Source organism: Polypterus senegalus, chromosome 7, assembly GCF_016835505.1.
Source record: "Polypterus senegalus isolate Bchr_013 chromosome 7, ASM1683550v1, whole genome shotgun sequence".
Lineage (NCBI taxonomy): Eukaryota > Metazoa > Chordata > Cladistia > Polypteriformes > Polypteridae > Polypterus > Polypterus senegalus.
In genome coordinates this window covers 144866791-144884285 of record NC_053160.1, presented here as the reverse complement: position 1 = coordinate 144884285, position 17495 = coordinate 144866791, and the positions used below count along the sequence as shown (strand labels likewise).

General features: G+C 37.3%; 1 protein-coding gene across 1 annotated transcript in view; it reads left to right on the top strand.

The window, feature by feature from the left end:
* The window catches only part of LOC120532897 (interferon alpha-inducible protein 27-like protein 2A), a 56362-nt gene extending 43195 nt beyond the window's left edge, over positions 1–13167 (top strand). Inside the window, exons 3-6 of the mRNA XM_039759373.1 lie at positions 4121–4150; positions 4278–4319; positions 6078–6239; positions 12728–13167. Coding sequence (XP_039615307.1) covers positions 4121–4150; positions 4278–4319; positions 6078–6239; positions 12728–12825 — 332 coding nt within the window. The 3' untranslated portion in view covers positions 12826–13167. The remainder of the gene's footprint in view (positions 1–4120; positions 4151–4277; positions 4320–6077; positions 6240–12727) is intronic.
* The last annotated feature ends 4328 nt before the right edge of the window (positions 13168–17495 follow it).

Genomic DNA, 17495 nt, shown 5'->3' with positions numbered 1-17495 from the left:
ATCTATGCAAGTCTTGCTTAATTGTTTCCATGCAGGTGGCAAAATTTTGTTGATAAAGAGCTTTGTGTTTACTTGCGATGTTTACCCCGAGGTATTTAAACTGATCTGCAATGATAAAAGGTAGGGTATCTAATCTAATATTATATGCTTGAGAATTCACTGGAAAGAGTAAACTTTTATTCAGATTAATTCTGAGACCAGAGATCTTTTGAAATTCTTTAATTTTGTGGGTCTGGTATATACACTACCATAGCATCTGCATATAGAAAAATTTTCTATTCCAGTCCTTCTCTGATAATCCCTTTTATCTGATCAGCATTTCAACTGTGAACCACCAGTGATTGCAAATAGCAGTGGTAACAAGGGACATCCTTGTCTGGTACCACGTTCTAGTTTAAAGTAGTCTGAACAAATGTTGTTAATACAAACTGAAGCTTCTGGATTGGTATACAGTAGTTTGATCCATGCACAAATGTTCGGACCAAACCCAAATTTCTCTAATGTAGTGAAAAGGTATTTCCATTCAATCATGTCAAATGCTTTTTCTGTATCCAAAGATATTAATATTTCTGGGGTGTTTGACTTTGTTGGTGAGTATATTACATTAAACAGCTGTCAAAGATTGGAAGATAAGTGTTAACCCTTGATAAATCCAGTTTGATCTTGTGATATTACAAAAGGCAGCACTTTCTCCATCCTTCTAGCTATGATTTTTGAGAGTATCTTAACATCATTATTCAGAAGTGAAATTGGTCTGTATGATGCACATTGTAATAAGTCCTTATTTTGTTTAGGAAAGACGGTGATTAATGCTTGGCGAAAAGTTTGAGGTAGAATTTGATTGTCTCTAGCTTCTGTAAATGTTGCTAATAGGAGGGGAGCTAGCTGAGCGGAGAATTTCTTATAAAATTCTGCAGGGTAGCCATCAGGGCCTGCTGCTTTCCTATATTGAAGTGACTTTATAGCATCTCATAATTCTGATAGCACCAGAGGTTTATCCAGTTCCTCCGCACTAAAAGTATCTATTTGTGGTATCTGTAATGTATCCAGAAATGTATTAGATTGTGTGTTGTCTTCTTTAAACTCAGTAGAATATAAGGATTTATAGTAGTCTCTAAATGTGTGCATTATATTTTTATGGTCGATGATTTTGTCTCCGCTTGTGTTGGTGATTACTGGGATTGCATTGCGAACTTCTTGCTTGTGGATTTGTTGAGCTAAAAGCTTATTAACTTTCTCTACGTGTTCATAGTAATGATGTCTGGATTTATAAATTAGTTGTTCAGTCTCTGTAGTTGTCAAGAGGTTGAGTTCTGAATGCAGAGCCTGTCTTTTCCTATGTAGAGCCTCGCTTGGAAGCCTGGCATGTTCTTCATCTATTCTAGTAATTTCGCTTTTTAGCTCTGATACTTTCTTGGTTTCTAATTTATTTCTGTGGGAAAGATATGAAATAATCTGTCCTCTTAAGAAGGCCTTTAGAGTTTCCCAGAGTATTCCTGCAGAAACCTCTGAGGATGTATTTGTCTCTAGGAAGAAACTGATTTGTTTGGATATTCTGTACAGTTCTCTTCTGCTAATAGAAGCAGGTTAAGACGCCATCTGCAAGGTGAGTGTGTGCGGCATAGTGACTTTAGCTCCAAGATCAGAGGTGCATGCTCGGAAATAACAATAGCATCGTACTTGCAAGATTTAATTGTAGGCAAGAAATTATTATCTATAAAGAAATAATCAATTCTTGAGTAGCAATGATGTACTGGTGAGTAGAAAGAATATGTTCTTGAGTTTGGGTTTAGAAACCTCCAGGGGTCTGATAAGTTGTGGTCAGTTACAAACTGTGTAATTGTCTTTGCTGTGTTAGATGTCATCCCCTCTGTGACAGGTATCCTATCTAAGAGTGGATTTAAAACACAATTAAAGTCTCCAGCCATTATAATTTTATGAGTGTTAACATTGGGAATAGATGCAAATAAATTTTGTATGAATTCCTTATCATCGACATTAGGTGCATAAATATTTATCAAAATCATTTTACAGTTAGATAAGTTGCCCATGACCATCACATATCTCCCTTCAGGATCAGATACTACATCTGATGCTACAAATGAGACTGTTCTATGTATGAGAATTCCCACACCTCTAGTTTTCTTTGTAAAGCTAGAATGGAACATTTGGCCAGTCCAGTCCTTTTGCAGCCGAAACTGATCCTTGCTTAGTAAGTGGGTCTCCTGTAAAGATACTATCTTAACATTTAAATCTGAAAGAGTGCTTTCTTTCTCTTTAATTTAATTTAATTTATGATTCCAGCTCACAAAGTTAACAGTCCCATCATGGAGACATTGATTCTGAATTTGTGATGTCATTTTATAGTCTTAACTGGAAGTGAGACAGCTTTAACCTTAATTTCCTATTTCCCCAAGAGTTATTGCCATGCAGCCTATTGTTATGTTGGTAGTTATAATTATAAGGATTAAAAGGATAGATTAGATATAGCCTGCTCTCTCCCCCCCATTTTGCCTCCACACGTGAGGCTGGACACCACTTAATGAAGTCCTGGTCCTCTGACATACCTAGAGACAGAGCACGTCCAAAGCAAAACAAGCCCCCCATGCAGCAGCGTTTTAGGATTAAAAAGTAGAGACTTATGCCAATATAGTTTAAATACTATATGCCTAAAATATAATCCTTAACAAACTATAAGCATAATAAAATAATCTTCAGCAATCTTAAAGTATTAAGATAATAAACCCAGGGAATGGTGTTAGAAAGTGGTCCAGGATAAGCATAGTAAGTCTTAATGCAATAATAACAATAACAATAAACCAAGGGTATGATGTTAAACAGTCTCCTTTAGGGTAGTAAAAAAAAAAGTTAATTTCTTCCACACACACGTCTATAACTGTAATTAAAACATAAACAGAAAGTCTCTGAGTAATGAAAAGGATGTATAATTATAATACCCGTATAATACCCGTATCATTACAAGTGGATCAGACAGCAGGTGATATCTCCTTGCCATGCCATGACAGGATACAACTCACTATTGTGTTTCAGAATAGTGTCGGGATCAGCTTTCTTAATTCCTTTTCTGCTTCTTCCTTGCTGGAGAAGACGTAGTATTGGCTTTGAACATCCACTTTCAGTTTGGCAGGATAGAAGAGGCTACATTTGATATCGGCTTGCCATAACTGCTGTTTAATGTTGTAGAAGGCTGCACGTTTAGCAGCTGTTGCGGGAGAGAAATCAGGGAAAATACGAATGTGGTTATTTTCAAATATAATCTCGTGCTTGTGTCTGAGGAGTGCCATCATATCTAACTTACATAATAATCTCTCGAAGCGGATAATAAAAGACCTAGGTCTAAAGGTATTTGATCCGCGTCTGCGATAAGCTGCTGCTATCTCAGTATCTGATTTAAAGTCCTCTCCAATTATTTTAGAGAATATTTCAGCTGCGAATTTCACTGGGTTTGGACTTTTACGATTCTCAGGTAGACCTTCGATTCTAATATTATTCCTTCTGCTTCCATCTTCCAGAGCAGCAAGTCTGTCTCCGAGTTTTTTGCATTCAGAATTGGCAGCTGTTGCTTTTCCGTCAGTGGCAGATGCTAGATTTTCAGCTGATTCAATCCAAGTCGTGAATGTCTGCTTAACATCCTCCAGCTAATCAGCAAGTGTGCTCAGTTTAGACGCTGTTTCCTGAATGTGCTCCTCAATTTTATCCAGCATACCTTTAAAGGCCATCTCAAAGCGAACATATACGCATTTCTCCGAGTCTTTATTATCCTGCTGCAGCTCCTGCCAAATCTTTTCGCTTGCCTTCTCATTTGCCTTCTCGCTTTTCTTTATATCTTTCTTTATCTCTTTCTTGAGCTCAGCTTGAGCTTGCTTGAGCTCAGCAATCATCACCTTTAGTTCCGACAGGATCATTTCTGCTTTCGTGTACCGTAGGTGAAGCGGCGAGCTCTATTACAGCCGATGTTCCCAGTTCACGTGGAGTAGGTGAAAGCGCGGATTGCCATTTACTATTTTTGCCTAAAGTCAGCTAGATAAAGAAAGGCTCTGGCTACCTGCAGTCCTGTGTGATTAGATTGTTTAACTTTTATATGTTTTCTGTTTCCTAGGAGAAGGGAAAAGCAGTTCTGAGGAAGAAGGTGAGTGCATACCATTCTAATCTAAACACAGTATTAAAGGAACTCAAAACTGAAAATACTTCTACATAACTCTTCACTCTTCTGTTTTCATTGTGATTTTAATCTGTTTGTCTCTTATTATGAACAGATGGAAGCCTTTTTAATTATGCTCTACTGGCTGGAGGAGCAGGTAATTCTATATGAAATAACGTCACATACTGAAGAAGCTCAAAATTATCATAGTGCCACAGGAGAGCTGAACAGTATTCAACCTAATTCTGATTTATTTTTTGAAGATAGTCTTGCTAAAATGCAAAACAGTGAAATCTGAATTTTATAATTCTTGCGTTAAAAGCAAGTTTGAAGTTGCATGGCTCAAATCATATAATTCTGCTTACTTAATAGTTTTAAAATGGACATGTGACACCTTTTTTCCAAATTAAATTTCACAAGAAATATCTACCAGTACTAGCTGAACAATAAAATAAATACAATGAACAATTTTCTGACTAACAAAAAAAAAAAAAACATATAAAAACCAGGTTTCTCACTCTAACTAAAACTAGTCTTTACTTTTATCAATTAATTTTTTTTAACATGCTATCATATGATTGAAAACTGGTTTGTGTTGTTCTCCTGATCCCGATTAATCCCGATTTATTTTTAAACATATTTAAAATGTACATGAAAATGATGGCCTTTTAACTGCCATTGCATGTTAACCATCAGATTTCACTGTTAAAGGATACGTTTGGTATTATTTCTTCACAAACACGCTTTATGTGCATTTGCCACTTGAAATGGTGTTTTAAAGTTAAGCGTATTCTATAAATTTTAAAAATTTTCTTGACCACACTTATACTTTAAAATTGAGGCTAATGGGGCCTCACCAGAAAAATAAGTTTGAAAACTTACCGAATACATCCAAGATAGGATTGTCTTATGATTACACACACATTATAATGCACAGTTTATGCATTATATTTTTGAACAAGAAACACCAATATTATGAGATTCAGCGGTTTAAAAGATGACCACCTCTGCAATCTCAGGATTTGTGTTTTTCTGTCATAATCTTTCACCTCTGGAGCATTGTTTCTTCTCGAAAGACCGAATCACTATTCGTGCCACATGGTTGGTTTTGTTTTGATTAACTTCCATATTTATGTGATAAATCACACAAGCAAATAGAAAACCAATTCTTGCTATGAGAAAAATTGTTATCAACAATATGTGATAAAATGATTATTTCCAGATCCCTTTTGTTGTCACAAACAAGCATTGGAGACATGGAAGGCAATTTTTGCTTATTTTCTGGTGGTGCCCCATGCCCCATCACCCTCCATTGTAAAAGCCCAGTGTGAGCAAGGTATATATTTTTATATTATATTTTTTATTTTATAGAAAACTTCTTACTTTAGAACTCAATTTCACACAGCAAATGCATATATACCATGTTAATGAAAAAATAACTCGGACTTGAAAAATACCAAGCTTATCCTTTCAACAAACTTGTCATTTTATTTAATTTTGACTTTTCAAGTTAAAATGTCAACATGTGACAAATTTATAAAACACCTTAAAGGCTAGGGTTTCTGAAAAACTGTACGTTTTAGTTTTCTTAAGTTATATTATGCTTTTGGACCTGCTCAGCTCAGTAAAGGTATACTGTATGCAGAGCAGATTTGTATGTTTGGTATCACTGTTCTGTAAAATTCAGTTAACCAGACTTCTTTGAAATGATAGCAACATCACAAGAGACACAAGATGGTGTATAAATGGCAATGTCCGTTCTTGAAAGAATATAAAATAGAACACAGCATTATGCTAACACACAGATCTTTTTTAAAGGTGTGCATTCACTGTATATACAGTATAGTGTATTATTTGCCAGGTCTGGCCTTGCATGGTCATTCCTCATTGATTTCCATTTCTTCTTTCTTGTTAGTGGCAGGCATGCTAGCTGTTCCCACATTGTTGGGTGCAGCTGGTTTCACATCAGCAGGTATTGCAGCAGGATCTATTGGAGCCAAGTTAATGTCTGCAAGTGCTATAGCCAACGGAGGAGGAGTTGCAGCAGGGAGTTTGGTTGCAACTCTACAGTCTGCTGGTAAGAGGTGGTGCCAATGGTGAAGCATGCTGGGTGACTGAAATATTTTAAATATCTGGTTATTAATGACCTCTTATTTATAGAACTGAAAAAATACAACTCTGAGATTCATGTTTTTAGTGTTATACAAATTTTAGTCTACAGCAACATATTATTTTAACATGTTTATTCTTAATTATTGGAATTTGAATTGTGAAGACTTTACATACACTGAATTAATGGAAAAATCTTTATGATTTTTTTTTGTTGTTCTTAATTTCACCTTATATGATTTCTCATACTAGGAATTTGTTTGTTTTTGTATATCCCTTGGGGTCAGAGATTGTACAGCACCCCTGGAGCAATTGAAGGTTAAAGGCCTTGCTCAAGGGCCCAGCAGAGTAGGATCTCTTTTTGCAGTGACGGGTATTCGAACCGGCAACCTTCGGGATACCAGTGCAGATCCTTAGCCTTAGAGCCACCACTCCACCCTAAACCTAAGCCTTTGTCAGATGCACAGATGCCGCCAAAATGACACAGAACAAGGTGAAACTCTAAAAAAACTCTTTTCACAGAAGAAAAAGACCTACTCTGGCAGGGACTCTGCTTGCCAGTGTCCTAATGATGCCATAGAATTTGGTGGACCTCCTGCATATGAACCATAAGTACAAACATACAAAATAAGGACAATCATCTTTATTAAACAGTCCAAAAGCAACTAGTTCAACACAATACACCTGAAAACCCTTAAACTGTTAAATTCATGCATCAAAGAGCCATTTACCAGACATTGAGTGTGAACAGAGGGTGACTGGGGTGTGATGAGTCAGGAAAGATCTCGATGCTTGAGGGCAAATGACTCCACATTTATTAGGAGTACTCCACCGTCTTGCAGAATAAGAATGACACTAAAAGGAGGTATCAAAAGGCCACAAAATCACCTAGGATGTGGTGAGTGGCAGCCTTCTTCTTGCTAGCTATGGAAGATGGGGCTACATTGCTGATCACAGTGAAGAAATTGAAGGAAAAATGGATACAGCAGTGAAAATGAGAAACATTTTCTCCTGAGATTTCTCACTCAGAGTTCCTAATAACTGCCAGTCAGGCAGTTATATACTGATATAGTCCCATTGCTACTGTCTACATCGGGCCAAGGCTTAAGACATAAGGCAGTTTTAGATTGTGTGTGTACAGTATATGTGAAAATGTTTTAGGAGATTATGTTTGTTTTAAGGAATTTTCTCACTATGTGGAAAAAATAGGTGCTTCTTGAAGTTGTATGTACATTTTTAAATTACATTTATTTATTTAGCCTACGCTTTTATCCAGATACGATTGGTTCCATTTCTTGTTGTTATTTTTCCAATTGGAGCACAGGCAAGTGAAGTGACTTGCTTGAGGTCACACAGTGTCAGTGGTGGGATTCAAACACACAACCTCTGGGGCTGAAGTCCAAAGCCTTAACCATCGTGCCACTGCTTTATATGTAATGACTGTAGGCTTTTGTGTAGTGTATGTAGGATGACACCAATAGTGGATGCAACAATGGGCACAATGATGACCTTTTCCATTCTCCATAAATAGCATATTTGGGCTGTTCATTTTTACCTTTGCATTTAATTTGTGTGTGTTTTATATGGCAATGTCAATAATATACGTAATTTTATTTTGTTTGCCAAGCAGTGTTATGTCTTGTCTGTTACTGTATGTTGGTTAGTTTTGTCTGTCAGTATAATAATATATTATTACTAGCAAAATACCTGCGCTTCGCAGCGTGGGATTACGTGAGAGGCGTGATGATGTCACACGCAGCTCCGCCACCCACGGCCATCGGGCTAACGTCCATTACAGTATATGGAGAAAAATTGATCCCAGTTACACATAGAATTTCGAAATGAAACCTGCCCAACTTTTGTAAGTAAGCTGTAAGGAATAAGCCTGCCAAATTTCAGCCTTCTACCTACACGGGAAGTTGGAGAATTAGTGATGAGTGAGTGAGTGAGTCAGACAGTGAGTCAGTCAGACAGTCAGTCAGTGAGTGAGTGAGTCAGCCAGTGAGGGCTTTGCCTTTTATTAGTATAGATTATTAGTCAATCAGTTTCTACTTTGTTTTCCGTGAGTTTTAACAAATCTGTATCCTTATGTGTGATAGTTCTGTATTTAGTGAATGGTATAATGCAGTGGTCTCAAACTCCAGTCCTGGAGGGCCCCAGTGGCTGCAGGTTTTCATTCTAACCCTTTTTTAAATTATTGACCTGCTTTTGCTGCTAATTAACTTCTTTTGAATGCATTGTAATTGACTTGTTCCTGAAGACTCAGACCCCTCAATTGTTTATATTATATTAATTAGAAGTCAAACAATAATAATATATAAAATGAGCCAAAACATGACCAGCAAACTGTGTCCATTATACAGTATCTGAAAATAAACACAGATGAAGGTCTCTGGAATGTTAATCTGCTTAGGTCCACAAAACATTTTAACAGTGCCCTTAGAAAACAGAAAATCAATAATTTTGGAAAGGTATGCCATTGCACAATGAGAGCAGCAACAAGCCATGGAATTAAAGAACGGGTTTAATTAACAACAAGAATCAGAGCCTAATTAAGTGACTGGCTGGAGTGAAATTGGTTGGCGTTTGAGGCCCTGACTTAGTTGGTCTTCTGTTAGTTGACTCACTTCACATTTCATTTTTGTTTGGGTGTCATTTAAGGAAAGAAATGAAGCAATTCAGAGGAACGATAAAGAAATTCAGGGGAACAAATCTTAAAAAACAAGACAATTAAAATGAAAGGGCAATGAATTAATTAGCAGCAAAAACAATGCATTAATAAAGAAAAGGGTTAGAATGAAAACCTGCAGCCACTATGGCCCTCCAGGACTAGAATTTGAGACCACTGGTATGATGCATTATTGCATTTTGCCTTGGTAGTGGTTGTGGTTCTCTGAGCCTGCACTTTGTGAGGAGCAATGTGCAAGAACAAATTATATTGTATTATTATATCGTATTTCCGAGGTGGCAATAACAGATTGGCCATCCATCTCAGACAAGGACAACTTGCATTCTGTTGTGTGTGTTGTATATACAATCTTTCTTGACACCCTTTGTATACCCAACATACCCAAAAGGAGTTCTCCTTGAATTACCTTTCCCAAGATTTCTTCCAAATGATTTCTGCAAGGATTTTTGAGAACTTTTCTTGTTTTCTTAAAAAGCCAGTGCTGGGGGATGTCAAATAAAAAGGGTCTGTAAAACCCATTGAGTAAATTTTTGTGTGATTTTGGGCAATAAAAAATACATTGTTTCTGTTTTTATTAATATTATTATTATTGCTACTATGTATGTATTGTTATTACTAGCTATGATACTTGTAACGACAGGTAATAGAATACATTTTAAAATATCTGAAATCTGATATCTCTTGTTTCATATGTACTCCTCCTTTGCAGTTGTTTGGTATTAGCTGTGATATGCACCTAAAATGGGTTGAAATTTAATGCAGACCTCTGTGTTAACATTTGCAGTACACCATGCAATGCATATGTCTCTGTTATATGACATTTGGCATGGGATTCATAAAAGTAGTCTTTATATTTGAGATGTGACATCTATTGAAATATCAATTGCAATGCATTTTATTAATAAAAATGTCTATGATATGCTATCTTTAGGAATGACAGAGACATAACAACCAGACAGACACACAAACACTTAACCTTTTATTAAGGTGGATTCTGGTGTCCCTCTGCCTGCTTTGGCCACTTCTTCCCCTCTCAGTTTTGTTATTATAAAGCTCACTTGTTATTTCGAGGCACCTTGTTTGTCTCCTGTTCACTTTTTGACTACCAGTAATGGGCTCCCATTACTTGCTGTAAAAACATCATTCATATTCTTGCAAAGAATACTTCCCGTGTTTGAAGGTGACTCTCAGCATTCCTCCTATGCCTTTCCTCGGTATCCTTTTCTGTCTCAACCTCCATTGACCTGTGTTTCCTCTCTTGACCTTGTTTGACTAAACGGCCAAAGGGAATTACTGACTCATCAGATTGCTCAGATATAACGGGCACCCACACAGAGTAGCATTTTATTATACAGTGGCTTGTTATTATTGTAAAATGAGTTCTGATGTGTCTAAAATAATACTGTATTGGTTTTTTAAATATTAAACATAAATAAACATAATAATTCTAAAAACATTTTTGCTTCATTTGTCAGTCATTATCCAACCCTCTATATCCTAACACAGGGTCATGCGGGTCTGCTGGAGCCAATCTCAGCCAACACAGGGCACAAGGCAGGAACAAATCCCAGGCAGGGCGCCAGCCCACCACAGGGCACACACACACACCAAGCACACACTAGGGACAATTTAGAATTGTCAATGCACCTAACATGCATGTCTTCGGACTGTGGGAGGAAACCCATGCAGACACGGAGAAAACATGCAAACTCCACGCAGGAAGGACCCGGGAAATGAACCCAGGTCTCTTAACTGCGAGACAGCAGTGCTACCACTTTGCCACCGTGCCACCCCTGCTTCATTTGTTTGAAACAAAAAATACATTTCACCCCTTTAAAAACGAATTAACAATTAAATTGAAGGGGTGAGTTCCAAAACCTGTTAAGTACATTTTTTGGTGAACTTTAGGTGAAGCATGGTTCTGACTCATCAAAGGGTCGGCTATGTGCTTGGCATTGAAGTGGGCTTCAAAACCTGCTAAGTACCAAAATATAGTGCTATAAATTTTGATGTGAGTTCCAAAACCTGTTAAATACATAACCAGCTTAGTTCCAAAAGCTGCTAAGTACACCAGCCAATCATCTCAATATGCCACACTCAGAGTTTTAGGAAGAGACTGGCAGGTGCTTAACTACAAGTCTGCAACTGCAAAAGTCTGCAAAAAAAAAGCTCCCATTTCACTTGACAAAAGTTCAAGTGGCGGAAATAACAAGAAGTAACATAAACATAAAGACCACGTATTCGGGTGACTTTTGCAGTCACAGTATTGTGAAATGTGGCAGCAAAATAAAAAACTTGTCAGCTGACCCACTTCCACTGAATTGTTGTGTTAATCCAGTAAAAGCAAAGGATGTTGAAATGTTGCTTAGCAAAATGGGAGTCAATATGGACAATCCGCAATCAGAAAAAGTTAAAGAGTTCTACCTCCCAATGATTGGAACAGCCAACAAAAACACTAAACCAATGGCAGATACTGAATACTGATACTGAAATATATGATGAAGACGATGTAGAATATTGACATTCTAGAGATTGCTTATAACTTGTTTAATTTACTACTTAAACAGTGCTTAACAGGAATTCATGACTTTTAGCATTACTTTTTAGCTAAATAGTTTAGAGACTAAAAGCTCTGAATTTCTTTTGTTATATAATAAAAATATTTCAAGATCCAGAGCACTTTTGATGAAAGTTTCTACTTATAGGTTTATGGAATAGCATTGATTTAGCATCAAAACCTGCTAAGTATGTTTTTTTCCTATTTTTTACAAAAATGTAAAATATTCAGATTTCTCAGATGTCCAGCAATTGACCTTCAGTAATGTAACAACCAACATTCTGCAAAAAGAATTTTAAAAATATCATTTCAAATACTTACAAATTATTTTTCTCCTTTTCACAAAAAGTTGTCTCCTGTACTTAGCTGATTTTGCAACTCAGCTCTTCAATTGTGGTTGACCGTTTTAATCATGTTGCAGTACATTGCAGGTTTGGGACAGTAATTTTGTTGCTACCCCTTAAATGGTCAAGTTTATTAACAGAATGTGTGTTACAATTGGGAGCCAAAATATTTATTCTGTGGGGTTTTAATAAGGTGTGAGCTGTGCAGAGTCTCGCATGATCCTAAGGGTGGTATGAGTGTGTAAATATGGTGTAACCCTTCATCAAAGAAACTGTCAACAGCAAGAGGGGTCAGTCTATGACGTCCAGTCACACATAAACTGAAATGTACCTACTGTACTCTGCAAAAGAGGACTAACGGTCATTAAACGGATCATCTTAATTCATTTAGTAATAAAATGTGGGCAAAGGTTTGTAATGTTATTTTCTCCAAGACTTTTTGTATTCTGATATACAAGAATAAGCATCAGAGGAAATATTGAGCCATGTGAAAGGAATAATGCAACTTAAACTTTAGGAAGCAAAATTTAAACCAGTTGCAGTTTCGCTAATCAGATTTTCCTACAAGGTTTCATGAACTCAGAGCATAGCTGAACATCAGCTAAGATGATTTATGTTTTTACTGAGTAAAATAAAGTTTATCTTGGCATTGGAGAATATCAAAGTCTGCATGTTGGTTAGACATGCAAGTTAGAATTTCACTGCATACAGACGATATTATTACAGATACTTTTATTATCTGAGACATGTTTCAGGAGACTAATTGCACTTATGTAAAGCGGCATATCTATTATTTTAGTTCCATATTCTAGACATTTGAATCTTCAGTAAGCAAGCTTATTTCATGTTTTTTATTCTTTACACAGGTACTGGACTGGGTTTGGCAGGAAATGCTGTGGCTGCTGCCTTTGGAAGTGTAACAGCTTATGTAGTGGGCAAAAAGAATAGCAAGGATGAAGACTAAATAAGACATTTACTGAAGAAAGTCGAGTAACTTCTAATGTCATTTAGCTACAGACAACTTCTACATTTTACTTTGTATATCAAAATTTTAATCTGCTTCTGTGCCTGTGCTGAAATAATATATGTATACATACATATAAATAAATAAATGACTACTAAACAAATAGGATAAAGAAAGTTGATTAGTTTTCAAAAAGCAATAGTAAGTTTCTGTGCTTGGTAAAACTGGCTGTGTCATTAGCATTATTTCTAATGAAGATGTGTATTTTTTTCCACAGAAATTCATTAGAACTATTTATGATTGGCTAATAGTACAAGAAATAAAATACCTGAAATTAATTAATACTGTTCCTTTGTTCCCTTTTTGTTTTTCTTTAAATTCTAAAAGATATTAAAATGCTGTAAATTTCTATAATTTGCTCACAAGCACTTAGAGCACCAAGCTAACAGCTGGATTAGTTTCTGCCAATTTTTATCAGGGGTCTCTTGGCAGAGGGTGATTATTATTTTTACTTTTTAATACAAGCAAAGTATCTAATTATTATTTGTGTCATAATTGATTGGTGGTGCTGTTATCACCACTTTGTTGCTCTTGTGGCTTTAAGGTGGTACTGTATGTGAACAAATCTTCCTGTAGTGCAATTCCCAGGACAGAATCTGGTTGATCCATGGAGCTAATGCTCCTTGGTGGATACTCTCCATTATTGCTTTACTTCTCCAAGTCCATCTAAAATTCATCATCATTCTCACCTGTAATTCTTCCCTCTGTCTCATTTACTATTACCAGTGCAATTTTAACAGTATAATAAGCCCCTGGGCAAAGTAATGCCCTGAGGCCCCTATTTTGATAACAAAACGGAAGCATACACAGGTATCAGAAACATTGTGCGCTCCTATGCTCCTGGGGCCCCAGGCCAGTGCCCATTGTGCCCATACATTAAGACAGTCCTGACTATTACCAGTCATCTTTGACATAACCTATAAACAGAAAAAGCTTCCAGCTTCTCCATATAAAGATTATGTGCTGCCATCATTGTCAGCCTTCTGACTTCCTGCCAGATTAATACACTTCCCACAAACTCTCCGTCTTTTTTAGTACCTTCTAGGATATTACTCCTAGGGTACCAGTCCCATAGACATGGTCTACTGCCCCCTTCTTCTCTCTTTGTATTCTTCTATAATATCATTATTAATCTCACTTCAGAATATTTCTGCTGGAACTCTTTTCTGCCTTGTCCCAATTTCGTGTCCCTGTGTTTCTAGAAATTGAGAAGGGTTTAACTGCAGCCTGCAATACCTAAGACTTTGGTCAGGTTATGCCCACAATGTCAGTCATGAAATGCCCTTTGAGTTAGATAACCCTTCCACAACCCTAATCTTAACCTTAGTGTAGTGGGGCCCTAATGTTAACCATATTCTAATGGGATGGGCGTTTCGTAATGTTGATGCATTACATGACTGATCTCATAGGTACTGTGGTCTGCAATTACACACGTGTGTAGAAATCTGGCAGCTGTCCCACATACCATTTTCAGAACTTGACGCAGCCTTCTTTCCTGTAATGCTTGTTTTCTGCAATGCCTCATGGAAATGGTACAGCCCAAGTGCCACCCAAAATCTCAAGGAAATTGAAAGGTGGGCCCACTTTAAACAATGAAGTTAGTAATTGAAGAGATCAGAGACAGCATTTGCTTTATTGCTTTGTATTTATAAAGCACATTGGAGCTGTGATCACTACAACAAGACAGAATTTAAAATTCTGATTTGTTTTTCTGTTTGAAATCTCATATCACACCAGTTTTTTGTGATTTCCTTTGGTTTATGCTTTAATGATGTAGCTTCACTGTAGCCCTGTTTTGGAGACTTCTGGTCTCCATACCAATCATCAGCCTGGTGGGTGATATCGATCTCTGTTACTGGCATTTCACATGAGAAGTCATATATTTCTATTATTAATTCAGGGCTTGACTGACATCACACCCCTCTCTTTGGAACTGGTACCATGCTTGCTGCAGCGATTGAAGTTGCTGCCATATAATAGATTAACCATCCTCATGTGCCACTGGTACCACACTTGATTCAAGTGCTACACTCTCTTTCTGTCAGGTTCAGCATGCAACTAATGGTTAATTTCTGCCTCTTTTACCTCCTTTTACTCCTGCCTTAGTTTCTACAATGGACTACACATACCATTATTACCTTTCTTAGTAGTTAAAATAATTTGAGTGATAAAATTAAATGTTTTTCAAATTCTATAGACACACTTGCGTGATTCAATAGGCTGAAGAAGTTTATCAGGGGAGTCCATCTTGCTTCTGTTTCATTTGGATCAGCCCAGCAGACTCACTCTCACACTATGATGTTTGATGACCCCAGGGGCCTCACGCATACCGCTGTGCATAGATCTCACACTAAAACATGGTGTATGGACAATAATGGAAATATCCCTACGCACAAAAAAATTCAGATACACAAAACTGTGCATAAGCCAACTTCCACATACTTCCGCTCTATAAATCCCGGTCAGTGTGAAAAGTATCGCATATGCTTGCACCTGATTTCCCACCTCGACTCCTCCCAGAATTTTGCATATTTTAATATGCAAATCGATATAAATATCACCTTCCCCATTCAGTGTTTGGTTAAAAGACAATGGAAAAAGGATGTGAAAAAAGAGAATTTCACCGAATGCGAAGTGGAGGCAAGGAAAAACAAACTATTTGTTGTGGTATGTAGTGGTATAAACAACAAAAGGAAATTGATCGAATGACAGAGTGGCAGAGAAACTCGGAAGTTCAAGTTTAGAAAGTCACACCGTGCCTGAAATAAAAAAGAAGTGGTCAGATTTTAAAGTCAATGTGAAAAGGCAAGTCATAGCCCACCGTCCGAGTGTCATACAAAAGCATATCAGGTGTGGCGAGTTGCTGGGGCTACGACCCGGCCGGGACCCTGGAAGGACTGGAAAGTGGTATGTACGTCCTCTGGGCCATGAGGGGGCAACCGCCCTGGAACAGAGGAGGACCACAGGAGAGGAACAAGGAGGCTTACGCCTATTGGAATCTGTGGCCACCACCAGGGGCGCCCCGAGTCTCAGAGGGCCGGGGATTGATTTACTTCCTCCACACCTGGGAAGATGGAGGAGAATCCCTCCAGGGATGCCCGGAGTGCTTCCGAGTGCTCCTTCGCCACACCAGGAAGTGACATCACAGGGAACACCTGGAGCACATCCAGGTGAAAATAAAAGGGCCACTTTCCTACTGGGTGCTAGAGTTGGGAGTGTGAGCAGGATAAGGCTCCCATAGAGAGAGGAAAGGTGGTCCAAGAGAAAGAGTGAGAAAGGCCCAGTATTAAGGTGATTGGGGCAAGAAGGCCCAGTGGACTGTGCGGGACTGAGTTGTGTGTTTATGATGGGGGACAAAATAAAATACCTTTTTATAAAGATGCGGTGTCTGTCTGAAGGTGTCCGGGCATGTCTCACACAGGGTAGAGAGAAAAGATAAATAAGAACACAGTAAAAAAAAGGTGAAAATACCCACTTTAATCTTGTAGATTATTTTGTTATTAAAGTAGAACGTCATAAACTTAATCTTAAAATCAATGTTTAATTTGCTAGAGTTTCTCAGATCCCATCGTAACTAAAGTAGCACGTTAAATGCTGTATACGTGTTCTTCTATGTGTGTGAATCACTACATGCTTCTTAAATGGGCTTTCTCTTATGCCGACAGGACACAGAATACATTGCATTCATAATATTACGGATCTCTGAACAATTTAAATACTAAGATGTATACTTGATATCATTTTCATGGTGAAATGAATTAAAGCATGTATTAAACATGGGGCTACAGTGGTGCAGTGGTAGTGAAGACCTGGCACCCCGTCCAGAGATTGTTCCTGCCTCTCGCAAGATGCTTGCTGGGATGTGCACAAACCTCAATGAAATAATTTGATGCAGCATTACTGTCTCTTTCAAACGTACCAACCCGCAATTCCTGTTCTTCCTTTTCTTTCTTCAAGTAATCAGTCACCCCACAATAAGCTCTTTAATAAAAGTGAAACCATTCGGAAGCTTAGAACGCAGATTCTTCAAAACTTTTAAGGAACTTTGAAATATCTTCATAGTGCATGTTTAATTATTCCATCCGTCTATCCATCCAGTCCCAGCAAGAATACAGCACGTGGCAGGAACAATCCCTGGACGAGGCGCCATCTCATTGCTACTGCTGCGTCACCATGCCTACATGTTTAATTATTAACAGTATACATTATTTAAATGAAGTTAAAAAAATTTCTGCATAATGTAATATACATACTTTAATGCATTGCATCTTAAAAATGATATCAAAAGCTCCAAGAAGATAGCTCTTGGAAATCTAAATCGACTTAGAAGCCAGTCATCATCATCTGCAAATACATGCTTTTTCTATTAAACTGAATTCAGTTCCTTTATTGTTATTGTATGGTACAATGAAATTCAGTACACATATCCTCCATAAATGTATTTTCCAATGAAATAATAAAATAATAATAATAATAATAATACAATAAAAAACTATGAAAAATATACAATATGAAAGCACAAGTACAATAAACTGTACATTTTCATATACTACAGATAGTGCAAATGGTTCATAAAGTGGCTCTGATTGTGCAATATTACAACTATAGTC